This window comes from Bos taurus, chromosome 9 (genome assembly GCF_002263795.3).
Source record: "Bos taurus isolate L1 Dominette 01449 registration number 42190680 breed Hereford chromosome 9, ARS-UCD2.0, whole genome shotgun sequence".
In the NCBI taxonomy this organism is placed as follows: Eukaryota; Metazoa; Chordata; class Mammalia; order Artiodactyla; family Bovidae; genus Bos; species Bos taurus.
In genome coordinates, this window is record NC_037336.1 from 101,995,705 (window position 1) to 102,022,002 (window position 26,298).

The following is a 26,298-nucleotide window of genomic DNA, read 5'->3' on the forward strand; positions in this document are numbered from 1 at the left end:
TCCCTGGTCACTCCCCCAGCTCCTCGTCCTCATCCTGATGTTTAAACCTTGGAAAATGCCAGTGTTGAGACCTCAGATCTTTGCTTTCCTCCAGCCACTCACTCGAGAGCCAGATAGAACCTAGGTCTCCCGCGCTGCAGGCAGATTCTTTACTGTCTGAGCCACCGGGGAAGCCCTCTTGCGGCTTTTTTGTTTTATTTTTTGTAAGGAAATGAGGAAGCAGAGGTGAAGGAGCGCTGCGTGACAGTCGGACGGATGTTCTGACAGAAATAACACGCGGTTCCTGGAGCCAGAGGGAGGTGGGCGTCACCTGCGGTGGGAGCATCTCTTGGGGAGCTCAGGTGCGGGTCGGCGCCCGCCCCGCCCGCCAGGGGGCGCCGCGCAGCCGCTCGGCCTCGTGGTCCAGGTGATGCTAGCACGCTGGTCCCCGGCCCCAGACGGACAGACGGGACAGACAGGCGCCTCCCTCTTGCCCGCCTCCCCGGGCCCGGGGCGCTGAGCCCCGGCGAGGGAGACGGGGAACAGGCGAACTGCTGACTGCTGCCACAGACCCAGGCTCCTCCTGCTGTGGGATCTGCCTCCATCCCCACTGTCCCGGCTGGAGAGGAGACAGACAGACTGGTGAAACGGGCGGTGGTTCGCGTGCCTGCGTGGGAGGAAGCGCTGGACCCTCTGCGGAAGGGTCTCTGCCTGGGGGGAGCAAGGCAGTTTTGAAAGAGTGCCCCTGAGAAAAGGCATCTGAGGTGAATTTTGAGCACAGGGGGAGGAAAGGACTTTTGATAAAGCCAGCGATCACTGTGGAGGCGCAGAGATTATATTTATATGCAATATGTTTATAAATTTATGTTGTACTTGGGGAACTTTATATTGTATTTTGGGGAGAGAAGGGGTGAGGGCAAGGATGAGTCGGGACTGCCTCACCAAGGGTCCAGCATGCCCGGCTAAGGTGTTGAAAAACAGTGGCCAGAGCTGGCCAGTAGTGAATAGAGGAAGCAGCGTGTGAGTCTGACTCTCTGAAGGATGGTTGTCAGGTCAAGAGCCACAGGAGGCCACAGAGAGCGCAGGGCTGGAAGACGTCCCGGAAGCGAGGCCAATGGGGCCAGTGCCTGTCAGAGGCTGCGGCCGGGCGCGGGTTAGGCCGGGGCAGCCGGCGGGTGTGTGGAGGCAGGGGTTGCTCCCCATGGGAGGTGATGCTGGACACAGAGCCCTGTCCAGGGGCGGGTGCCTGTTGGAAGTGGTGGCTGGGCACGGGTTAGTCTGGGGCAGCCGGCAGGTGAGTGGAGGCGGGGGCTGCTCCCCATGGGAGGTGATGCTGGAGACAGAGGCCGGTCCAGGGGCGGGTGAGTGACAGCCGAGAGCCGGGGCACAGTCCTTGGCAGCCACAGGCGCTGTCTGCAGGTGTCAGAGGGCAGAGGCCTGCAGGGGAGGCCAGGCCCCTGGGGCAGGGTGCTGGAGACTGAGGGGTGGGGGGGGGGCGGGTATGGGACAGGGGCCGAGCGGTGCAGACAGCGGCCGGCGCTTCACTCGGCTGTTTGGCCGAGTGTCAGTGGAGTTGCTACTATTTTCGTGTTGCTTCATGGCGTCCAGGGGACAGTGGGATCCCGTGATGTCACTTGTCATGAGCTGCAGTGACGACAATAAGTGAGGCTTACTCCTAGAAATTCTTTTCAAAAATGTACTTTATATGCTGTTAGCCAGCTAAGTGGGTGAGCTGCTGCAAGAGCAGCGATGTGACATGACTTTAAAACCAGTGCTCGACTCCCGCCAGCTACACATTCCAACGCTGGGGAGCTCTCCAAAATGCGGATGACCAGGCTCCACCTCAGGCTGAACCCCTGGGTCAGAGGTCAGGAAAGATAAACCCAGTGACCCAGCCATGAGGACGGGATGAGGAAGCCATGTAACTGGTCATGGACCCAGCGCGGCACTGGTGACGGCCCTGTGGAGGGCCCACCATGTCTCCGGGACTAGGGGCTACCCTGCGGCGCACAAGGCTCTCCCCCAGTAGCTGGGTCACCCCGACGCTTGGCCAGAAGTCTGGAGGCGGCGGACGCAGCACCACCCGAGAACTCGTCCTGCCTTTTCCGTCTGCAAACCTCACCTCCCTGCAGACGGACGGGCGGAGACCTGCCCGTGAGCTGAGAGGAAGCCATGGAGACAGACTTTGCAGGTAGATGAATGTGTCAGACTTTTAGTCCCAGTATTTGAAAGAGAAAACCAGGAAGCCTGGGCCCCAGGAGCTGAAGGGAGGCGATTAAAGGGGCAGGGAGACGGGAAATGAGCACAGATTATGGGGCGGGGGGAGGCCAGGAAAGGGTTGTGCAGCTGGGGATGGAGGTTCTGAGAGCCTGTTTGGCAGAGGCTGGAGGGGGAGCTCAGAGATGTGGAGAAGCGTGACCTGGGCCTGGAAAGGGTCTCAGGAGGAAAAAAAAAATCTCCGTTTCTGATTTGGACGTGAAACTAGAAAAGGCTGCCAAACCACTGAGTGCTTTTTAACACTCTCACTGCATGTGACTTACATTGTCGCCCTCTCTGACTAGACTAGTTAGCCTGCCTCACTCACCGACTGCATAAACCTGGTCGGAGCCAGGGTGAGGGCAAGGGTCTCCCAAGGCCCAACGCTTCTACTTGAGTAGAAGTTTCCGGGCTCCTGGAGGGTGTGGTGTGAAGTGACGGGCCTTTCTCACTGAAGGCTGCCCTCCTGGCTTCCCGGGGCCCCCGGCCCGTCCACAGAACGACCATCCAGTGGCATCCCTGAGCCGTCACTGTCTCCAGGACCAACCTGCAGAAAACACCCGGCCGTCGGTCAGGGCGGTGTCCGTGGGCTCGTCTGTGCTCCTCACCAGTGACCCGAGGGTGCTGGTTTACATCTCAGGACCTGGAGAGCTGTTCTCTTTTAAAGCACTGGTGAGCCCCCTTCCATCAAATAGCGGCCGTTAGGCTGTCTGTGTTCTTTCTTCTTGGCTGGGCTGCCAGTAAACTCAGGACTCGTTTCAGACAATGATGGTGACTCCTGCAGCCGTGAGCCTAGATTCCTACCATGCCACTTTCTCTTTAGTATTATGTGCTCTTAACTTCATTTTTACACTTAGCATTTTATTTTAGATACACATTTAACTTTTAGGAAAAGTTTAACAGTACACTGTGACCTGCATTGGTACTTTTTATTTTTGAAAATCCTTCCCTGGTGAGTGACTCTGAGCAAGAGGAAGACTGTGCCTTTGTTACTGAGCCCTGGGAGGGGACGAGAGACTTACGGTTGTTGGATCCAGTCTAACCGAGGCTCATAACAGCCCTGCTGGGGGTTAGAGATGGACAAAGCATTGCCTTTAACCTTAGTCTGCGGTGTTCATTCTCATTTCACTGTGCACAGTACTCTGTGTGTGCTCAGTCACTCGAATTGTGTCCACTCTGTGACCCATGGACTGTACCCGCCAGGCTGCTCTGTCCATGGGATTCTCCAGGCTAGAACACTGGAGTGGGTTGTCATTCCCTTCTCCAGGGGCTCTTCCCGACCCAGGGACTGAACCAGTGTCTCCTGCATCGGCAGGCGGGTTCTCTACCGCTGAGCCACTTGGGAAATCTGTACAGTGCTTGTCAGTGTTTTATAACCCACAGTGTTTTTTTAAAAAAATTCTAAGCATTATATATATATATATATATATATTTTATTTTTCTTTTTTCTTTTTCAGATTCTTTTCCTTATAGGTTATTATGAAATACCGAGTCTATTTCCCTGTGCTGCACAGTAGGCTCTTGCTGTCCATCCACTCCCTATGTAACCGTGTGTATGTGTTGTTCTCAGCCTCCTAATTTATCTCTCCTCTGCTTTTCCCCTTTGAATAATGTCTTGTCTCAATGATTCCTTATGGAGGAGGAACATTCCCATTTAGCAAATGGAGTACTACGCTCAAGATTAAGTCCCTCACTTTCTGCTACAATTCAGCCTTTCCAGAGCAACACTGACATGACCCAGGGACCCCCCGCTCACCCCCCGCCCCAGCCCGAGGCCCAGGAGGAAGCGAGAGCCCTGGTAGTTCTGTCTCCGTGCCCCCATCAAGGTACCCGAACACACACCCAGGTTAAAGGGCGCAGGCCAAGTTCAGAGGATGAGCAGGAAAGAAAAGGCCTGAGTGCCACGGGCCACCTTCTGGGAGCAGCCGGCTGGCAGGCAGGAGCGTGCCATCCAGTGGGAGCCTTCAGTGGCCCCAGCAGCCACTCTCCAGACGGTTGCCAGACCCAGGCCCTCATCCCCTGGACCTGGAGCCCTCCCGTCGCCCGAGGGGCTGGGGCTCCTGCACATTTTCCATTGAGCAGCAACAGCCGCAAACAGCAAGGAGCTCAGCCTTCCGCCAGAGCCTGTGGTGCCTTGGCCTCTGACCCCAAATCTCACAGAGATGCAGGGGCCTCCCGCGGCATCTCAGCCTGGAGTCAGGAGAAGGGGCGGCTGTGGGCCTGATGTTCCCGGCCGGGCCCCTCTGCCCACATTTGCACATTTCTGTGAGTCCGCTGGGTCTCTGCAAGCAGAGTGTCCCCCAGCTCCAGCACTCAGGCTCAGGAGGACCAAGCACTGCCAGCCACAGTACTGAGCAGGGGGGCGCACACAAAAGCCAGCCTCAGGAAGTGTGTGTCCCGCTCACGCAGCACAAGCACAGCCCGGACAGGCCCGAGGGGTCTGTGTTGAGGGCAGGAGGGTGCTCAAGGTTGAGGAGGCCCGTAAGCAAAGCTCTAGAGGCCACAGTGCCCTTGAGAGGGGCCGGGCAGCCCCCTGGAAGGTGGAAGGCCCTGGGCTGAGCTGCAGGACACAACTCGGAAACTTGGCCTTGGGAGGATCACAGGGTCTGGGAGACAGGTTGGCTTCAGGGCTGGAGGAGGGCAGGCAGGTGCCCTGCCACAGGACGCGTGGAAAGAAGCTTGGAGAAGAGCAGGGACTGAGGTGGGGAGGAGGAGGCGAGGTGGGGTGAAAGGAGAAAAGAGGAGACATGGGGAGCCCTGCCCAGGAGGTTCCAGGGTGGGGTGTCTGAAAAAGACAGTTGGGGTCAGAGAACGGCCGTGCCTGCATTACCGGGCGTCAGACGAGGAGGAAGGAGCAGGATGATCGTACCTGCCTGAGAGGCGGGCGGAGGGCAGGAGGCGGGTGGGCCCGCGTCCGGGTTCATGTGTCATCAGCCCCACGTGTCAAGTCCCGCTGGAAGCAACTCGTGTCTCTCGTCGTCAGTGGCCTCCGACAAGCCAATGTGATGACGTTTGTGTGTGTGATCCAGGTGAGTGAGTAAAGTATGTGGACGAGAGTTAGGTCCATAATATAACTGCATTTATTTAGAAACTCATACCCAAAAGCTTCAGGACACAGAGAGCCTAGTCTGGCTTCGTCCCTCACTGACTCTAGGAGGCAGTCACTGACTTGCCTGGACGTCAGTGTGCCCGTCTGTAAAGTGCTGGCGTTGGGCTGCGTCTTTTCAGCAACTTTCTAGTTCTTAACCACCACCCCCAAACAAGCCTAGGCTCCTGACCCGTGACTCTAGGCATGTCCCTAGTGGTACCCTGAGCTTGTTTCTTTTGTATCTGAATGAACTGATTCCTCCATGTACACTCTGCATCTCCACTGAAGAGATGGAGGACTGAAGAATCTGATAACATAGAGAAAACGTGACATAACAGTGAAACCTCGTTGAAGCGGTCGTAAAGAATCACCTGGAGGCTCCGCGGCGGCTCCGGGTAAGGCCCCCTGCTCTGGGTCCGCCCTGGGCCCACCCACCACGGGCTTTGTCGCTTCACAGTTTCGTCTGTGTCGCCCCGTCCTCGGCGGGCTTTGTCCGCCCTGCGGCCAGCGGCCCGTCCGCCTTCCTGGACTCCGTGTACTCGACGGCCCCGTAGGCGGCCATGGCGGCGCTCAGGACACCCAGGAGGACGTAGAGCTTGACGCTGACGCACAGGAACGTGCTGTATCCGAAGGCGATGACGAAGCCCAGGGCCTCCCAGAGGCGGTAGTTGGCGAAGGCGGCCTCCTTGTTCTTCTCAAACAGAACCCCGAAGAGAGCTGCGGGGAGAGGCGGAAACGTGGCTGTGAGACAGCAGACAGCCCTCCTGATTCCTGCAGAAAACGCTGCTGCTTCCCCGAGGCCCAGGTAACCACCCAGCACCTTCCTGTCTGGAAATCAGAAGGCTTTCACGTTGTGGACGATGACCAGTCCGGTGAGTGGGCCTCTTGCTGCGAAGGAAGCACCATCGCGTAGACGAGAAACAGAGCAGAGGAGAGTCACCGCCGGAGGGGCCGTGAGCCAGCCCCGTACCTCGCGGGTCAGGAAAGCAAGGCTGGGAGACGGGACCTGAGTAGATGAGGGCGAGGGGCCCCCTCTGCAGGGTCCACAGGTGGGCCGGCCGTGTGCTGTCCCCCTGGTCAACATGACAAGAAAGGCCCTGCACTCTGGGGTCTTCCTCCCCGAAACCATAGCTCCAGCCCAGTTATGAGAAGACATCAGATGAACCTGAATTAAGGGACGGTCTACACAACCCCTGACCAGTATTCTCCAAAAGGGCCACAGTCATCAAAGCAGAGAGAAAGAGAAGCTGGCACAGACCAACAAGGCAGGCGCGGTGGCTGCATGTAACGTGGCCTCCTGCCTGGGGTCTCGGAGCTCACAGAGAAAGGGGGGGAAAGCTGGAAAAACGGAATAAAATCGGAAGTTCCGTTATTTCGCAATGTTAATTCCTTGGTTTTGACAAATGTACCACAGGTCTGTAAGATGTTAGAATTGAGGAAACAGAGTGGACAGTATGTGGGAATTCTGCACTCTATTGGCTACTTTTCCGTCGATCTTAAATTATTATAAAACAAAAAGAAGAAAAGCCTGCTTGCAGTCGACCTGGCCATCACACCAGGTGAAAGGGACCGGATGCAAACCCCTGACCTCCGATGCCAGGATGAGGTCAAGTCTTTGGTTGGAAACGACAGGATGCATGAACTGGGCACATAAGAAAGGACAGATCTTCTGAATCTATTAGCCTGGAAGCAGCCCCTTTTGTGGCTGATGAGGCAAAAGGGTATTTCAAGGCCAGACATTCCAAGTTGTCTCAGATTCAGGCACTGGCGTGCAAGTGTTGCCATGGCAACAGGACTGTCAGGGCGGATAAACAGAGAGTAGCCAAGATGAATGGCTCCAGAGGCGAGAGGGCTCCCCGGAGCCCAGTGGGAACCCTGAGCAGGGAGAGGCAGGATTCTGCCCCAGGAAGGAAGGGCTGGGATGGTCCGCCCAGGTGTAGCAATCAGCTTTTCCACTGAGAAGTGGTGACTGCAAAGGAGGGTTACACTGTACTCAATTGTATTCTGTCTCATTAACTAGGAATGTACGTAACTAGGAATGTATGTGACTCACGTCTTTTCTTAACAGGGAGACACATTCAGGGAGAATAGCATTAGAAATCCATCTTGCTATTGAGACAGCAGAAGTGAGATTGCTGGTCTTGGTTGGTGGAAAAGCTACACAAAATGTACAGTTTTTGAAAACACAGAGACAGTACGGATGGATCACACTGCAGGGAGGGGAGCCCGCAGGGAGCTCTGTTGTTAAAACAGCCCTCCTGGGCAAGACGGTTGCGAAAGTCACAAACCACAGATGGGAAGAACAGTTTCCCCCCAAGAACTGAGTGTTACTCAAAAAGACTTAATTTGAACAAAAAGAGATAGTTCATTTTAAATTGATATTCTTATTCAAGAAGGACCTAACCCAAGTCATTCACTGGACTTCATGTAGCTGCTCAACTTGACGAAGGCTCAGCCTGATAGTCTCTCGTGTCCATGGAAAGGAAGGAAGAGTTAGGGCAGTTATTCCGATGTCTCAGGGACAGAAAAACCAAACAGGTTTACTGCGAGCCTTCCAAACACCTGGGAATTGTTGTATGCATACGGCTGTGCACCCCAGGCCCTGACCTGACTTCTAAGTGTTCAGTTCAGTTCAGTTCAGTCACTCAGTCCTGTCCGATTCCTTGCGACCCCATGGACCGCAGCACGCCAGGCCTCTCTGTCCATCACCAACTCCCGGAGTCCACCCAAACCTATGTCCATTGAGTCGGTGATGCCATCCAACCATCTCATCCTCTGTCGTCCCCTTCTCCTCCTGCCCTCAATCTTTCCCAGCATCAGGGTCTTTTCCAATGAGTTAGCTCTTCGCATGAGGTGGCCAAAGTACTGGAGTTTCAGCTTTAGCATCATTCCTTCCAAAGAAATCCCAGGGCTGATCTCCTTCAGAATGGACTGGTTGGATCTCCTTGCAGTCCAAGGGACTCTCAAGAGTCTTCTCCAACACCACAGTTCAAAAGCATCAATTCCTCGTGTAAACACTTCAAAAAGTTCAGCTGAGCTCAGGGAAGTCAGTTAATGAGAGAGCAAGTCGACAGAAGCACTGGGATATAAACAGTGGGGCCCCCTCGCCTGTCCACGGGGACGTGGAAGCGCTCTCTCCTGATGAGCCTAAGAGTCCTCCGGGACTTACTTACAGTCTGGACTGCCAAGAAAAGCAAGCGTGGTTTCTGTTTGTCTCCTCTACCGACTCAGGCATTTCCTCTGTTGAGCAACAGACCCACCTGTGGCTAATCTGTCACCGCTTCCACCAGCTGCCCTTTGTCCAAACACAGCAGTCTGTGCTGAGCCGAGCAGACCTCTGTCATCTGGCTCAGAACTCCAGGAGCACATCCTGCATTGTGGAGGCAGGAGAAAGGCTGTGAAAGCCAAACCCCTTGATTCCAACGGCCTTGGGTTTACTCGGGGATGTTTCCTCAGCTGTTTCACAGGCCAGCACCGACTCAGACGCTAAGGAGGGGCCGTCCTGGAATGCCGAGGCCACGTGTGTGACACCCCTGGGTGCAGGGACAGCAGCCAGGCCCCCGTCCCCGGAAATGGCTGCTGCTGGCTTGTTTGTGGCTGGGCCTGACCTACTTTCCAGTCCCAGGTGCTTCCCTGATGAGGGCTGGACAGTGGGTGGTGTTTCCAAGGGAAGACGCTCCCTCCTGAGCCGGATCTGCCCCTGGGGCCCCGGCTTACCCCTCGGTGGCTTGTTGGCTGCAGAGATGGCTCACCTCCTGGGGCCTCGGCACTCCCGCCCCCCCAGCCAGGGCCATCGGTGGGTCCTGGGAGACCCTGCCCTCCTGAGCCCCTCGCTGCTCCACCCCAGACCTCTTCAGGCGCTGCCCTTCTGCTGGGTGAGGTGCTGTGGGGGTGACGCCACCCGCCGGGCCGCATCATGAGTGAATCCTCACGGGATCAACCCACCGGCCCGCAGTCAGTGCCCTCTGTCACGCTAGGGCGTCCTGGCTGTGGCTCCTCCAGGAAGCCAGGACTCTCAGGCCTGAACTCAACTCCTTTCCCCAGAGTGATAGTCTTCCTGTCCTTCATGCTGACTGCCTTCCCACACTTTCCAAAGAAAGGGGACCCCTCCCCTCCCAGCCTGGAGGCCCTCAGGCCCCTGTCCCCACCTGCCCCCGTTGGGTGCCCTCCCCACCTCTCAGCTGCCCTCTGCCCCCTGCGCCCCTTTCTCCTCTCCTCACAGCCCTTCACTTGGCATCGAAGATTAATAATCAGATTTTCTCTTGCTCCAAAATCTCTGTGGATGGTGACTGTAGCCATGAAATTAGAAGATGCTTGCTTCTTGGGAGAAAGGCTGTGACAAACCTAGATAGCACATTAAAAAGCAGAGACATCACTTTGCCCACAAAGGTCTGTCTTATCAAGGCTATGGTTTTTCCAGTGGTCATGTATGGATTTGAGAGTTGGACCTAAAGAAAGCTGAGTGCCAAAGAATTGATGCTTTTGAACTGTGATGTTGGAGAAGACTCTTGAGAGTCCCTTGGACTGTGAGGAGATCAAACCAGTCCATCCTAAAGGAAATCAGTCCTGAATATTCATTGGAAGGACTGATGATAAAGCTGAAGCTCCAATAGTTTGGCCACCTGATGGGAAGAGCTGACTCATTGGAAAAGACCCTGATGCTGGGAAAGATTGGCAGTGGCAGGAGAAGGGAATGACAGAGGATGAGATGGTTGGATGGCATCACTGATTCAGTGGATATGAACTTGGGCAAACTTTGGGAGACGATGAGGGACAGGGAGGCCTGGTGTGCTGCAGTTCATGGGGTCGCAAAGAGTCGAACGTGATTGAGCGACTGAACAATAACAACAACAACATTACTGCCACACAAGCCCAGGGCAACCCCTCTCAGGGCTGGGTCCCCCTGATCGGGGTCCTCTGTCCTATTCAAGCCCAAGCCAAGCCTTTCAGTGGACGCCTCCAACCCTGCTGTCTAGGGGCTTGCCAGCCGCCTGCAGCCCGGGAGTCCCGATGTCCAGCCCGGCCCCAGGACCGCCAGGTCCTGGCCTGTCCTGGCTTCCTTTCCCCCCTGTGTCCAGCAGCTCCGCCACTCAGCCCCTTCTCACCAAGGCCCTCTGCGCGGCACACCCCTGCACATCCCCACATACCCCTGTGTTGCGGCAGCAGCTCGCCCTACCCCCGTCCCCAGCTGTAAACCCCTGCTGCTGCTTCCGCGGGTGCTGGGTGAACCCGGCCTCTTCACCAGGCAGGTCGGCCCCAGATCGGGCCAGCCGCCGCCCTCGCCTTCAGCACTGCGGCCAGCCTGGCCTCACAGTTCCCCCTAAATACAGAGGCTGAAACCTCAGGTGACGGTGTTGGGAGGCGGTCTCTGGAAGCGATGAGGTGGTGGGGGGAGCTCTCGGGGTTAGAGTGCCCTTGTGAAAGGGACCCCCAATTGCCCCCTCGCCCCTGTGTCCACCGAGGACTCAGTGAGATGTTTATGAGCCAGGAGGCAGGTCCTTCAGACCCCGAATCCATGGTGCCTTCATCCTGGACACCCAGCCCCAGAACCCTGAGCAGTACACGTCTTGTTTACAAGCCCCACCCCGCTCTGCGGGATGCTGTTAGAGACGGCTCCCTTCCGGCCTGCTCCAGGCTCCCCACTGCAGAGGACAATCAGACATGGGATTTGGGGGTGACCCCCAAGATGAAGTGAAACTGACCCCTCCCACCCCCAACTCAGTTCTCCCCGTCCACTGAGGGATGTTGTCATGGTAATCTGCAAGCTTTGGCTCCTCCCCACACCTCCACTGAGAGCAGACAGAAGCCCTTCTGCCCAGACAGACGGGCAGGACATCGCTCTGCCCAGAGGAGCTCGTCCAGGGGGTGCCACGACAGGACGGTCACGTTAGCAAGGACAGCTGCGCGCTCCGTTGCCTTTTCTCCCGGGCATCGTGGATCCAATTCCACAGGAGGAAGTGGGGCCGGCCCTCTGGCCCCTGGTCCTTGACGCGTGTCTCCCCATCTCCCTTAGCGGCCCTGAGCCCTGCACAGCCGGCCAAGCTGGGGTCCCCTGAGCAGGCCGGCCGTGCACCAGACACTCACCATTGTTCTGTGTCTGCCAGACCGCGTCGGCCATGCCCCAGAGGCTGGGGAACACGAAGAACACGGGCAGCTGGCTGGGGTGTGGCTTCCACAGCAGGAGGGCGATGATGCAGGCCAGCTGGGTCACGGCCCCTGGGGGTGGGGGCGGGGGACAGGGGGCTCCTCTGAGACCCTCGGAGCCGCGGGCCGAGCCTCCGAGCCCCTGCTCCCTAGACCACTGCCGCCCGCCTTCTCCGGTGCCTTTGACCTGACCCGTGCCGGCTGCCGGGGGCACCCCTGGCAGGTATGGGACTCTGCCCGCCTCTGGCCTCCACAGGGGCAATGGCGGGGGAGCCTTGGGGTGACGCACCTCTGCGTCTTAGAGCAAAGTGTCATCTTGCTAGGCAGAGGAGGGCCCAGCTTGTGGGGCCCAGGGTGGGAGACACTGGGCTTCTTCATTAGTGGGGACCCCTGCTTCTCTCACTGAGTGGGGGGCATGGGAGGGGAGGGGAGGAGGGCCCCCCAGCCTGGGAGCGGCCTTCCAAGCAGGACGGGGAGCAGGGGCTGGGGGCAGGGCCTCCTCGCTCCTCCCGGCTTTGTCCTCACGGCCCGAGGTCTCGGCTTCATGAGTCTGCAGGCCCTGTGATGCCCCCCGACCTGGGAGACAGAGCAGCCTGTGACCCTCCGGGGCGGCCGAGGAGAACGTGGAGCAGGTGCCTCCAGGGTTTCCTGGGGCTGCGTGACCCTGGGCGAGTTACTAGGCGTCTCTGTTCCTCAGTAAGAAGCGAATGACTCGGGCCTCGGCTGGCACTATGTCATGGCTTCCCCTCCCTCTCCTTGCGTCACCACAGACCCTCGGGACTGTCACCATCAGCTAGCTCTTTCCTTGAACACCCTCATTTCTCACCTTGTCTCTGCTGCTTCTTGGTCCCCCAGGGGAAGCAGAAGGGGGTGTGTGTTTAGACAACCAGCTTCATCCGGCGCCTGAACCAATATCTCCTCCTTCTGGGAGGCCCCCTGCCTCCTGCCTGACCTCCATCCCCCCAGTTGGTGTGCCTCCAGCGACCCCCCTCCTCACCCCAACCCTGGCCCTCTTCACACAGGCTGCGACCGCCCAGAGTGCAGCGGACCCTCCCCAGGCGGCGCCCAGACCCGCCTACCCAGCGCGAAGAGCACGGTTCTGCCGGTGTGCCGGGCCAGCCTCCCGAAGAGCACGGAGCACAGGGCGTCGGCGGCCCCGAAGCAGATCATCACATAGCCCACGAACTGGATCCCCAGAGCACAGGTGGTGTAGGACTGTGGGAGAGGACAGACGGTCACCCGTGCCAGCCTCGCCCCCCTTGGGGCCCAGCGCGGAAGCCGCAGCGCTCTGGGGGCTCAGCCTCGCCCCACTCGGGGCCGGAGTGGAAGCCGCAGTGCTCTGGGGGCTCATCCGAGTCAGGGAGTCCAGGCTGTGCTATAACGCCGTCTGCAGTGTGACGGCTGGCCTGCTGAGCTGGCGGGCCTTCCGTCCCCAGGGCGAGGACAGTGCTGGCGCCGCTTTTGAGCGAGAGCTAACGGGACGGTCTGGACAGACCTCCTCCCCGTGTCCCTGCCCCGCAGGCGTGGTGCACTCCCCTTCCGAGTCTGAAGTCTTCTCCTGGGGTGGGCCGTGCCCTCCTGCCTGTGGGCGGCTGGCTGAGGACAGACCTGGGGCTGAGCAGGGGGCTCGGGGGGCTTTAGGGCCTTCAGGCTGCTCTGAATGGTACCGTCATGATGCATTCATGTCGTCATGCCTGCGTCCAAACCCCGAGAACACCCACACCAAGAGCGAGCCCCCAGGCAGACGCCGGACGCGGGGTGACGAGAACGTGCCCCTGTGGGCGCGCCAGTTGTGACAATGGACAGATGGACTGTAGACAGTCGGGGGGGCCGTGGCCAGGTGGGGTCGGGGGGGCGGGTACAGGAAATCCCTGTAATTTCTGCTCAGTTTTGCCGTGAACCTGAAACTGCTCTAAAAAATAAGGTCTTAATGAAAAAGAAGATGGAAGAAGCAGGGAAGGAATCTCCGTAGAGATGAGAAGAACAGAGAGACTTCCTGCCCCAGGCCCCGGAGGTGGGGGGCGGAGGGGCCCAGGGGGACCAGGGCTCAAGGGCTGCAGCTCTCACACCGTGCCCCGTCCCTGCACAATCAGGACAGACACATCAGGAGGCCCCCGGCTCCCGGATGGTGCAGGCCGTGCCTAAGCTCATGGGCGGTGGTCTGTGACAAGTCTGAGGGGGTGGCTGCATCCAGACCCAGGGACTCTGCTACATCCCGCTTGTTCTTGGAAACGCCAGGTCTCCAACGGGACAGTCTTCAGAGCGGAGGCCACAGGCAGCCCCGGGTGCCCGAACTTGCAGGGCTATACACCAAGGGGAGTTTGCGGTTTATCTGGAACTCAAATCCGTACCCTGCCTTTTCTCCTGCCAGTTTGGCAGCCCGTCCTGGGAAAGAGCCATAGCGGGGCTGGAGTGGGAGTTCCCTGGGGGAAGAGTGTTGGTCCTGGGGGGCCTCCCGAGACAGGCCGGGGGACCCAGCCTTGGCCCTGGCTGTCTCCCTCCAACGCCCAGCTACTCTCCCACACATTCTGGGCAAAAACCTTCTCCCTACCATCCCTGTCTGTGACATCCCTTCTACAGCATCCCACCGGGGTCTCCAGGACAGCACCTGGGCAGGGGCTCCAGAGACAGGGGCTTGGGGAGAGACCCTCGATAAAGGTGGCCAGCCAGACAAGGGGCTCCGCTCCAGCCACGCCTAAAGAAGGACCCCCTCTAGGAACAAAGTGGGCAGACAGTGCAGGGGTCAGGTGGGCATCCAGGTAAAGGTCATCTGAGTAGCCAGGGCAACCATGCTGAGCCACCTCCGTTTCTAGATTGTAACTCAATATTCGAAAACTAGATAAGGACCCAAATAGACTTTTCTCCAGAGAGGACATACAGAGGAGCAAGAGGCACGTGAAAAGATGCTCAACATCGCTAATTACTCAGTTCAGTTCAGTTCAGTAGCTCAGTCGTGTCTGACTCTTTGCGACCCCCATGAATCACAGCACTTCAGGCCTCCCTGTCCATCACCATCTCCCGGAGTTCACTCAGACTCACATCCATTGAGTCAGTGATGCCATCCAGCCATCTCATCCTCTGTCGTCCCCTTCTCCTCCTGCCCTCAATCCCTCCCAGCTTCAGAGTCTTTTCCAATGAGTCAACTCTTCGCATGAGGTGGCCAAAGTACTGGAGTTTCAGCTTTAGCCTCATTCCTACCAAAGAAATCCCAGGGCTGATCTTCAGAATGGACTGGTTGGATCTCCTTGCAGTCCAAGGGACTCTCAAGAGTCTTCTCCAACACCACAGTTCAAAAGCATCAATTCTTCGGCACTCAGCTTTCTTCACAGTCCAACTCTCACACCCATACATGACCACAGGAAAAACCACAGCCTTGACTAGACAGACCTTTGTTGGCAAAGTAATGTCTCTGCTTTTGAATATGCTATCTAGGTTGGTCATAACTTTCCTTCCAAGGAGTAAGTGTCTTAATTTCATGGCTGCAATCACCATCTGCAGTGATTTTGGAGCCCCAAAAAATAAAGCCACTGTTTCCACTGTTTCCCCATCTATTTGCCATGAAGTGATGGGACCGGATGCCATGATCTTCGTTTTTTGAATGTTGAACTTTAAGCCAACTTTTTCACTCTCCTCTTTCACTTTCATCAAGAGGCTTTTTAGTTCCTCTTCACTTTCTGCCATAAGGGTGGTGTCATCTGCATATCTGAGGTTATTGATATTTCTTCCGGCAATCTTGATTCCAGCTTGTGCTTCTTCCAGTCCAGCATTTCTCATGATGCATAGAAGTTAAATAAGCAGGGTGACAATATGCAGCCTTGATGTACTCCTTCTCCTATTTGGAACCAGTCTGTTGTTCCATGTCCAGTTCTAACTGTTGCTTCCTGACCTGCATACAAATTTCTCAAGAGGCAGGTCAGGTGGTCTGGTATTCCCATCTCTTTCAGAATCTTCCACAGTGTATTGTGATCCACACAGTCAAAGGCTTTGGCATCGTCAATAAAGCAGAAATAGATGGAATATTACTCAACCATAAAAAGGATGAAATAACGTCATTGGTAGCAACATGGATGTGACTAGAGATTATAATACTATGTGAAGTTGGCCAGAGAAAGACAAGTATCACATGATAAATGATACACATGAACTCATTCACAAAACAGAAACAGACTCAGAGACAGAGAACGAACTTCTGGTAACCAGCAGGGGAAGAATGGGGAGAAGGGACAGTTAGGGAGTCTGGGGTGGACATGTGCACACTGCTATATTTAAAGTGGATAACCAACAAGGACCTCCTGCACAGCACAGGGACTTCTGCTCAAGATTCTGCAAAAACCTAAATGGGAGAAGCGTTTGAGAAAGAATGTACACATATAGATGTATAACTGAACCCCTCCACTCTACACCCGAGAGTAACACAGCACTGTAAATCAACTAGACTTTAGAATAAAAAATTTTTAAAAGCTAGGTAGTAAGGAATTTCAGTGTTTTCTCTATTTTCCACTCCAAGACAAGGACACAGGGCGAGATGCAGGTAAATAAGGGTCACTGCGACGACTGCCGAGCGGCTTTGGTCCTTTACCTGGAGACATGTCTCAAGCGAGAGGCGTCCCTGGGAAGGTCCCAGGCCAGGTGAGCTCACATCCAGCCCCACGGGCAGCTCCCCCGAGGCCGGAAGGGCAACGTGCAGCCCGGGGAGCCCCGAGCCGCCCGCCAGCCAGCCCTTCTCTTACCCGCGTGTAGTCGCCCGACAGGAAGGCTTGCTCGAACCCACTGAGCATCGGCAGCAGGATCAGGAGACGCAGGCGCTTGTCTCTGAGCAGCTTAAACGTCGACAGCAAAGTGGACCAGAAAGGGGGCGCCTGCTTCTCATCCTCACCTTCCGGCTGAGCATCTCTTACAGGTTCCAGAAACACGGCCATGAGCAGGACCGCCAGGAAACCGCACCCTGAAAGGACAGGGAAGGGACAGGCTGCTGTGCGGGGCTCCAGGGGCCCCGCACATGCACACGGGCTCCCCGCCTTGCCATCTGGCCTCCAGCCCCGCTGGCTCCCTCTGGGGCTTCTCTGCCTTCAGCGCCCACTCATCTCTCCTTCTCTGCCTGGTAAACTCCTACTCATCCTTCAGTACCCGGCTTGGATACCACCTCCCCATCAGAGCTGCCCTAGAACCCAATTTCCCAAGAAGATGTAACTACTCCTCAACTGAGAGCTTTGTTCAAAACTCTCATCCTGTTCAACTAATTTCAATTAGTTGAATGCACATCTGGCCTCTAAGGTCACCAACAGTCAGGACCTCATCTGCCTGGTTTCTGGGCCCCACCTCTAGTCCTCATTCTGGTTTGTCAATGTAAAGGGTCCCCTTGGTGCCTCTGATATGGAAGTGACTGTGAAAGAGATGGGAGTATTGGTGGCAGCTGACCTCACCGTGGAGACAAGCCGACCGTGCACGTGGCCTCTTGGCCTTTGATTCCCAGTGGCATCTGCACTCAGTCCCATCAAATCTGACTCTTATCAGACTCATGGTCATTAAGAAGGACACAATCCAAGACCTTCACAGATTCCAAAATTCAAGAATGATACAGAATATCCTTAAATTTTCTTCAAATGGACACCAAAAAAACCCCCAAAACACCCAACCTAAAGGTATGCCCAAAGTAGTGGAGGCATTTAGAAATTTTTCATTCAAATAAGTGTCTAAGGATAAGAGATCAAACCAGTCAATCCCAAAGGAAGTCAACCCTGAATATTCATTGGAAGGATTGAGCCTGAAGCTGAAACGACAATACTTTGACCACCTGATGTGAAGAGCTGACTCATTGGAAAAGACCCTGATGCTGGGAAAGATTGAAGGCAAAAGGAGAAAGGGACAACAGAGGATGAGATGGTTGGATGGCATCACGACTCAATGAACATGAGTTTGAGCAAGCTCCAGAAGATCAAGAAGGACAGGGAAGCCTGGCATGCTGCAGTCTGTGGAGTCACAAAGAGTCAGACACGACTAATTGAACAGCAAGGATAAGAGCCATCATAGGAACTCACTCCCCTTGGGCAGCCATCTCTTCACAAGTTTCCAGTGTCCAACACCTTCTGCTGCCCTGTGACCAGCAGTGGGAGCCACAAGGCTTCACAGATACCCAAGGGTGGGCAGTGGGAGATGCCCGCCCAACCCCAGCCTCTCAGAAGAAGTCATTTAAGTATATGCTTCAGAAAAAGGTGATAAGCCCAAGATTTGGGACTTCCAAATCCAACCAGATGTAGTTGAAGTGTGAAGTGTGACATTCACTCAGTCATGTCTGACTGTGACCCCATGGACTGTACCCACCAGGCTCCTCTGTCCATGGGATTCTCCAGGCAAGAACGCTGGAGTAGGTTGCCATGCCTTCCTCCAGGGGATCTTCTTGGCCCAGGGATTGAGCCTGGGTCTCCCGCATTATAGGCAGATTCATTGCCATCTGAGCCTCCAAGGAAGCCCTACAAGTAGCTGATTCACCAAGGCCGTGGGCCATCTCGGTGCCACCCGACAGGGCGGCCACAGCCCCGAGTGGCCACTGAGCACTTGGAATGTGGCTGCTGTGTGACCTCGGAAGAGTCATCTTACTTTCGTTAATTAGAATTTCAGTAAGCACGCGTGATGACCGTGGGCCTGGACGGTGCAGACGTGGGGCTGGTTCCATCATCAAGCGAGACCTCCGACAGCAGAGGCTGCTGCCCTGGGTTTCATGTGGGAAGGCCCCGGGCACCACCCAGCTGAGCGCATTCTGAGGGGCGTGTGCAGATAAGCTCAGCTCATCGGAGCCCTGGGAAGCTCTTGCTTTGCCCGGGTTCCTGGGGCCGGCACGTACCCGTGTAGATGCCCAGGAGCGTGTAGATGAGGTCCTGGGAGGGCCGATTCGTGCTGTTGGCGGACACCGTGGCCATCAGGCAGTCGCTGGCCCCGCAGGCCTGCAGCTGCTCCTCCGGGATGGTCCCTGTGGAAGCAGAGAGGCCAACTGAGGACACGGGGAACTCGCGACAGGAGACGGGACACGCGGAAGGAGGCGCTGGGGAGAGTGTGGCCACGTGGAGCGTAAGACCCACCACAGGTCAGAGCCAACCCGGGGGTTGTTCCATCCAGTGTCAGACACGTCTCTCCTCGGAAACGTCTATATGCTTGATTTTAAGACACTCCAGACCCGTGTGGAATAAATGCTAGCTACTGGTTATACTGCGTTGCTAACTTCATTAAAAGTTTCCCACTTTTCAGAATTATAAATAGGGTATGTTAGACTGGGTGTCAGGCCCACTGGGTTCTCAGACTCATCTGTAAAGAGACCCGTCACTGTGGGCAGGTTCGTTCGTGTTTTCTCTGAATGTTGTTTTCTTAGCTGTAAAAAGAATGACATGTGAGCTATCAGTGACTCAGTAGACCTACATCAAATCTCTGAAGAAAGGGGACACATGTCACAGACAAGCGTCCTCGGGGTCTCATCATTCCCATAATACTGATCTCAGCGCACGAGATGCCGCAGCATCCCTGTGGCTCGGGAGGTGTGTAGCTGGGGACAAGGTGGCAGCCTGGAGGCTGGAGGCACAGGGAGGTGGAGAAGCCTCGCAAGGCTCCCAGCGGGCCTTCCAGCCCTCAAATTCTGTGTCCAGTGACCAGTGAGAGATTAAGCTTACTTGTCTGCATATCTTTAAAAGTGAACCTGTTTACGCCCCACACCAGTCATGTCAGAGCCTGAACATGGTTCCGTTGGTCAATTGCTGCCGGTTCTGGCAATTCTGAGTAATGATTGGTGTCTCTCAACCCTGTGATTTCCCTCTGCGGATGTACTCAGCAAGGATGACATCATGTGAGCAAAAAGGGAGGAAAGATTCTTATTTCTGAAAGCTGGGACTTGAGTGGATGAGCAGTACAGAGGATCAAGGCAGAGAGACAGATTCCTGATAACAGGAGAGTTAGCACTTCTTCCCCTCTAATAAAGCTTCCTGTGAGAACTGAAGACATGCATTTCCTCTGCCCTTGGTTGAAGTCTTCAGACAGCAAAGTGTGCAGGTGTAAAACAGACACACAGTCTGTAACTCTGTCTGGGTGAGGCCGGGCAGAGAGAAAAGTTAAGACCCTGGTCACCAAGTGTTCAAATCTGCTGGGGATAGTGGTCTTTTGTGTAATACTGAAAACGCTGGTGAATGAATCGATTCAGCGAGAAAATAAATTCACGGAAACCATTCTTAGTCTAGAGGATAGCAAGGACTCCATGGATGTGTATGGATGTGAGAGTTGGACCATAAAGAAAGCTGAGCACCAAGGAATTGATGCTTTTAAACTGTGGTGTTGGAAAAGACTCTTGAGAGTCCCTTGGACTGCAAAGAGATCCAACCAGTCCATCCTAAAGGAAATCAGTCTTGAATATTCGTTGGAAGGACTGATGCTGAAGCTGAAACTCCAATACTTTGGCCACCTGATGTGAAGAACTGATTCACTTGAAAAGATCCTGATGCTGGGAAAGATTGAAGGCGGGAGGAGAAGGGGACGACAGAGGATGAGATGGTTGGATGGCATCACCAACTGAATGGACATGAGTTTGAGTAAACTCTGGGAGTTGGTGATGGACAGCGAGGCCTGGCATGCTGCAGTCCATGGGGTTGCGAAGAGTCGGACACGACTGAGCCACTGAACTGAACCGAACTGGACTGAAGGACTCCATGAATTTGCATTCCACAGGCAGTGACCCTCAGTTTCCCCAGGGCACCCCTCCCCAAGGAATGGCGGCCAAGGCACCCGGGGACCAGATGGGCCCTCAGACCCACCCAGACTGTCCAGGGAGGATCCAGGGTCCAGACAGTCTGAGAACCAGGTCTTGGGGCCCCACGTGACAACTGCTCATGTCCTGAATGAGGACATCAGGGGAGGGACCAGGGGCCCTGGGTGGTCCCCACTTCCTATTACCTTGAGTGGGCATCTGGCCGAACACGAGAGACGAGATCAGGTTGCCCCACACGCCAGATGACTGGAATATGAGAAAGAAGATGCCGAAGTACTGGCTGACCACGTCTTTGCCGACTTGTCCCGTCTTCCGCGCCTGCATGTTCCCCACGATGGTGAGGTAGGTGCCCTGTGCCGACCACAGGGCGGCGGCTCCGAGCCCCACCAGGACGGAGGCGGGGATCAAAGTGTACCTGAGAGACGAAAGTGGACCTGGGCTGCCTTGGCCCTTTCCTCCCTCCCTCTGTCCGAGGAGGAGGAAGCTCCTCGCCCGGCCCAGGTAAGTGTCACTGTGTTGTTGGGTTGATCAGCTTGACTGAGTCGTCCTCAGACTCAGATGAATGAGAAAATCAGACAGTTTTCTGGTTCAGGATCATTTGCAAGAGTGAAATTTGGTGTCAGTGTTTTTGTGCTTGGATGCAGCTACAGCGAGCTGGCACCACAGATAATACTGGGCGGGTTCTAGATATTCTAATGGCAGAAGATTAAACCTGGTTTATTATCCATCTATCCACCCATCTCCCTGTCTGTCACTCTCTGCAGTAAGGATCCCGTCTGAGAACTCTGGTAACAAGAGAAGGAATAATGTGAAGGCATCATATCCATGTGCTGCTCTGACGGCTCAGCGGTAAAGACTCTACCTGCAGTGCAGGAGAAGTGGGTCTGATCCCTGGGTTGGGAAGACCCCCTGGAGTAGGCAGTGACAACCCACTTCAGTATTCTTGCCTGGAGAATCCCACGGACAGACGAGCCTGGTGGGGTGCAGTCCACAGGGTCTCAAAGAGTGGGACATGACGTCACAGCACGTGAGTACATCCTGGATGACAAGGGGTGTCCCTCTAGGAGACGCTTGAGCAGCGTGCCCCTGGGAACAAGGGTCCCTTGAGGGTCCCTGTCCATCCTGGAGCAGGCAGAGCTCAGGTGCAGCCCGGGACACCGGCTCCAGCCCTGCCACATGCGCTCTCTGTGATGGGGTGAGCGTGTGAGGTCTGGCCCAGGTCACACTCTGCTCGGTCTCCCTGAAATTCACCCTCCACAGCTTAGGCAGCTTCTCCCTCTCATTGCTGGGGCCATGAAAGTGCCCTCCCTGGCCCAGGAGGGAAGCTGGGGGCCCGAGGAGAGATCAGGCGGGGAGGGGGGTGGCGGTCAGGGGAGCACGGCCTAGCAGAGGGGAAAGCGGGGGACGCGGCCACGGCCTGCCCCAGGCGCGGGGCAGGGTGCGGGCAGTGGGTGGGAGCGGGCGTACCAGCTGGCGTAGAAGTTGCCCAGCGAGAAGGCCACGTAGCAGCACATGGCGAGCACGAGGGTCCACTTGCAGCCGAGCTTCCCGATGAGGACGGGCGGCAGGAACATGGAGGACAGCAGCATGCCGCCGTAGAGCGTGCTGAGCGCTGCCACGCCCAGGCCCTCCTCGCTGTACAGGCTGCTCTGCGGGACACGACCGGCCGTTAGCGTCCGAGGCCGGGGCCAGGCACTCGGGGCCGCCCCCCACCCCTGAGGCCCAGCGGCTGGCTTCCTCTCCTCCAGCCGAGGGGCGGGGGCAGAGCAGATGGCAGTGGGTTAGGGACTGGCAGCCCAGAGACCGCGGGGCGGCCGGGGTAGGGGGCCTTAGGCTTCCGCAGCACCTCCCACCCCCGACCCCCCACTCCCCCACCCCCGACCCCCCACCCAGCCGGGGTGGGGCCTAGGCTTCCACAGCACTTCCCCCACACCCCGACCCCCAACCCCGCCCCCTGGTGAGAGGGGAGAGGGCGTCCAGGCGCCGGCAGCCCTGGTGGCCCCAGGCTACTCGGGAGATGAGCATCGCGTCTGAGCTAGGAGCTCTGGTCGGAAGTTGTGTGGACACAGATGCAGGCTTCTCAGTGCTGTCGTTTTTCACTTGAGTGCCTAGCGAGCTGAGTGTGAAGGGGCCGAAAGGTCAGATAGGTACCAGACCCACTTGGCAAGGGCCATGGCAGGGGTGACGTTTGGTTTTTGCTGTGAAAGAAGAACCAGCCCGATTGCTTCTTCTATTTATTTCACTTATAAAAGGAAAGGAGGGGAGAAGGGGAGGGGGAGGGGAAGAGGGAGAAAAAAGGAGGAGGAGGGGAGAGGGAGGATGGGGAATGGGAGGAGGGGGAGGCTGTGGGGAAGAGGGGGAGGAGGTGGGGAGGAGGAGGGGGAGGAGAGGGAGGGATGGGGAATGGGAGGAGGGGGAGGGGCTGGGGAGGAGGGAAGGAGGAGGGAGGAAAAGGAGGGGGAGGGGAGAGAGGAGGGGAGGAGGGGGGAAGAAGACAAGGGCTCCCCCGGCAGCCAGACCATCCCTCTCGAGGGTCCTCCCAGCCCTGTTTCCTCCTCCTCCATGTCCTACTCAGCCCGACCCTGCGGTCATTCATGGAGGGACGCCTGCTGGGCTCCAGGCCACTGACCAGACAGCAGAGGAGAAACGTGACCTCGACAGGGTCCCAGCCCCGCAGAAGCCAGAGCCCCAGACTCAGGAAACTGCCTCGGCCTGAGTGTCAGCAGCGGGCAGACACTGAGCTGAGAGCCCCCGGGTTCCTTCTCCTCCGGCCCCCGCCGGAGTGTCAGTGGCCCTGCCTCCTCGGGAAACACGCGCACCGTGTGAGTCGCACACCTGGCTAACGAGTCCAGACAACCCTAAACCGGGACGTGAACAGCAGCCCTGCTCACCTTCCTTCCCACCAGGTCCCCCGAGAGACAGACGGCAGAGGCCCCACCCACCCACAGGCCTCTGAAGCCCCCCGCAGACTGCAGGCCCGCAGGCTGAGCTCTCACTCCAGGACGGGCTCTTTTCCTCAGGGTAGCCGCCCCGCCCTCTGACCATCTGCCTCTGTCCAGGTGGTGCCCTTTGTCCAAGCGCAGGTCAAGGGTCTTCGAGGGTCTTGAGTTCAAGGCGGGGTGAGCTTTTTCTGAATCTCCCCAAGTGCCTTGCTCCCAGTAGGTACTTAATCGTGTTGGTCAAGTAACTGACACTGAAAATAAGAACCCATTAAAATTCTAAATCTGGTTGGAAGTCAGAAGTCGCATAGTCTGCTGTGAAGTGAGGGTTACCTGGAAATTTCTGCTCATAACTAGTCTCCTGGAGCATGGAGAGAGAGAACAGGCTCGGCGAGGGCCCCTTACTTGCTTAACACTTGAGCCTGACGCCTCCTGACTGGTGAGCTTTCCCCTTCGTGTGCAAATGAGAAGCTGGCAGCAGGGCTCTGCATTAGAATGTCCTCCCCCCCACAGCCCCACGGCCAATCAGCAAATATGTCTGTTGTTGACCACAGCACTCCATTGCCCACCTCTGGGGAGGAAGCTGGATCTCAACATTCAACACGGGAAATGATGTTCAAAAGCAAATCCCTCTCTCTTAATGAGTGACCATATTCAAAGGCCTTCTTTGCAAATGTGAGGAGAACCAACTTGCAACATACATGCCCAAGAAAAAGCCCGTGGGAGTGACCCGTACTCAACAGCAAGAATGGTCGCTCAGCTCGATCTGCAAGTCGATCGGGTGATTGATCAGTCACAAGCGTGGACCGTGGAGGGCTGCTCAAGGAAACGACAACAGCTGCATGGGTGTCAGATGTCAGTGACGTCCCGAAAGGCCACAGCAGGGGACAGTGAGCCCTGCCGGGGAGACTCGGGGGCCAAGCTCCTAGGAGGACACGAAGGCCAGGCCTTCTCGTGCCAGAAGACTTTCTGGAAGGCGTGAGACCTGCAGGACGTGGGGGTGACCAGGGAAATGTCAGGAGGTGTAGGGGGGGTGGATGTTTAGGGGGTGGGTTACAGAGGCCCCATCCTGAGAGGAGAGACCCCAGAAGAGTCAGATGCTTCAGCCAGAGCCACTAAGCTCTCTTCCAGGGAGATGTGGCTGGACGACTAGACCCGCGGGAGACCCAGACCCCGTCCTGGGGACCTGGAGTGGATCTGTAAGCCCGTGGAGCACCCCAGAGGGGGCTTAAGCAGATGAGCACATATCAACGACTTCACTCCTCAAATGGCCATCAGGCGTGCTGAGTGCTCTCTGAGGCAGGGACCCAGTGGCACAGTGGTGGGGGGGCCCGGCCTCATGGAATTCACACACAGTGCAGGGTGGACCGCAGGACCCCGGGTGCACACACAGGGCTGCCTCTCCCAGACATGGGACCCCAGGCACGGGGAAGGAGGAGGAGAAAGGTGACATTCACACTGCAACCTGAACGATAAACAGGAGACTGACTGCTCATGTGGGAGGCAGTGCAGACCTGTGTCAGGAAACCCGGCAAGCACACGACCACATCCAGACCAGGGCTGGGACGCCAGCATGCTCACAGCCGCCTCTGGTACCTCTCTGGGGCCCGAGAATGATGCCAAGCAGATGAAAGCAGAAGGAGGTGATGGAGGCAGGCAGACCCCTCCAACGTGGGAGTCAGCCACCCCGAAGGCCACATCCGTGCTGTCCTTACATGCTGTTCTTAAGCCAGGCCCAGCTGCAAGCGTTCAGACACGACATGCTCTGGATCAGTGGGTGAGGAGATACGGCCCGATTAGCAGGGACAGGCGGGGTTGGGGGTAGGTGGGCTCCTCCCATGACACGTCGGAGGTCTGGTTCTCCAACATCTCTGGTCTTCTGAGGAGGAGGAGGCCACACCAGTGACAGCGGGCCCCCAGCAGGCACCCTGGGGAAGATGGGGAGGCCAGCGTGGCCTCCCCTCAACTGCACGCTCTCCCCACACAGAGGCCTTTCCAACAGGCTCCTGGGGAGGCCCTCAGATCGCGTGTATTCTCTAGTCTCGCGGTCCCAGCCCGAGAGCTAGGAGTCCTGGCACACCCTGAGGCATGTCCCCCTCTCTGCCTGGCTGCTAAGTCCAGGGGCCAATCGGCTGTCACTGGGACCACAGCTGCTCCCTGAGAATTCTGACCCCATCAGCCCATGCCAGCACCCAAGGAGAGTGGCCTGGGCGACTTCCTCCTATGCAGATGGTTGCACCGATGGGTCTACACTCTCGCTAAGCTCTCCTTCCAGACGCCACTCACCACAACCGACACGGGCTCAGTGCAGCACAAAAACGCAGGCAGTTCATACATACTAGCACTTTACAACATCCCAGAGCTCTGAGCAATGTCTGCAAAGTCACGGATGATCCTGGCAAGAAAGGGACTGTGCCTCCCCTTCAACTTGACTCTGGGCATCACCCGGGCTGAAATTTCACTCTCTGCGAGCTTAAGCAGAATAGAGACCAGATGAGGAAACAGGAACTTGGGGTTCAGGGCTGAATTTGAGCTTCCTCATCAACCACAAGTCCAGAGTTTGCGCCTTAACAATGAGAACAGGTTTGAATCTCTACTCCTGTCTTGACCCTCCGATTCGGAGCCCCTTCGGTGTGCTATTCTGGTTCAATACCGCACGCTCAGAGCTGCCTACTCCTTGTCCATGACCGACAGACCTTGCGAGACCACGCTACGTGTCATCAGAAACCTTACAAACGCTTCACTGGGGGCAGCACCCAAGGCACAGAGCTGCTGGAGGCGGCGCCAGGGGCATGATGACCGGCCCCTTCCTGCCCAGCCCTGGCGGTTCCTTGAGGCTTCATTCACGGTGAAAAGTCAGACTTAAATTGGAACTACCCGGGGCAGATCAAGCAGGAATCCGTGTGGACCTCCGATGAGTTCGCATTACTGCCCTGACCACAGACTCACAGTGATTAGTCTTGTCTCCTCTCACCCACAAAAGGTAAGGCAGACCTTATCAAAGCCCTCACCCGAGTCCAGCTCTCCTCGTCCAAGGGTCAGACACCAGCAGTTGTGCAATCCCGCTGAACTGGGAGCGGAGGCTGCATGTAGAGCCACCGTCTGTGTAGAGGACTGGGGAGGGTGACCTGGACAGACACCCCACGTTC

At 56.7% G+C, this 26,298-nt stretch overlaps 1 protein-coding gene across 7 annotated transcripts in view; it reads right to left on the bottom strand.

The window, feature by feature from the left end:
* Positions 1-5,292: 5,292 nt before the first annotated feature.
* The window catches only part of UNC93A (unc-93 homolog A), a 34,665-nt gene continuing 13,659 nt past the window's right edge, over positions 5,293-26,298 (bottom strand). For 2 of the 7 annotated variants that reach the window (XM_059889831.1, XM_059889832.1), the window contains 8 exons: positions 21,678-21,854; positions 21,073-21,248; positions 20,396-20,625; positions 18,309-18,434; positions 16,198-16,412; positions 12,547-12,682; positions 11,408-11,539; positions 5,293-6,040 (listed from right to left, as the gene is read on the bottom strand). In XM_059889831.1, coding sequence (XP_059745814.1) covers positions 5,775-6,040; positions 11,408-11,539; positions 12,547-12,682; positions 16,198-16,412; positions 18,309-18,434; positions 20,396-20,625; positions 21,073-21,248; positions 21,678-21,854 — 1,458 coding nt within the window. In that variant the 3' untranslated portion in view covers positions 5,293-5,774. 7 annotated transcript variants of the gene reach the window in all.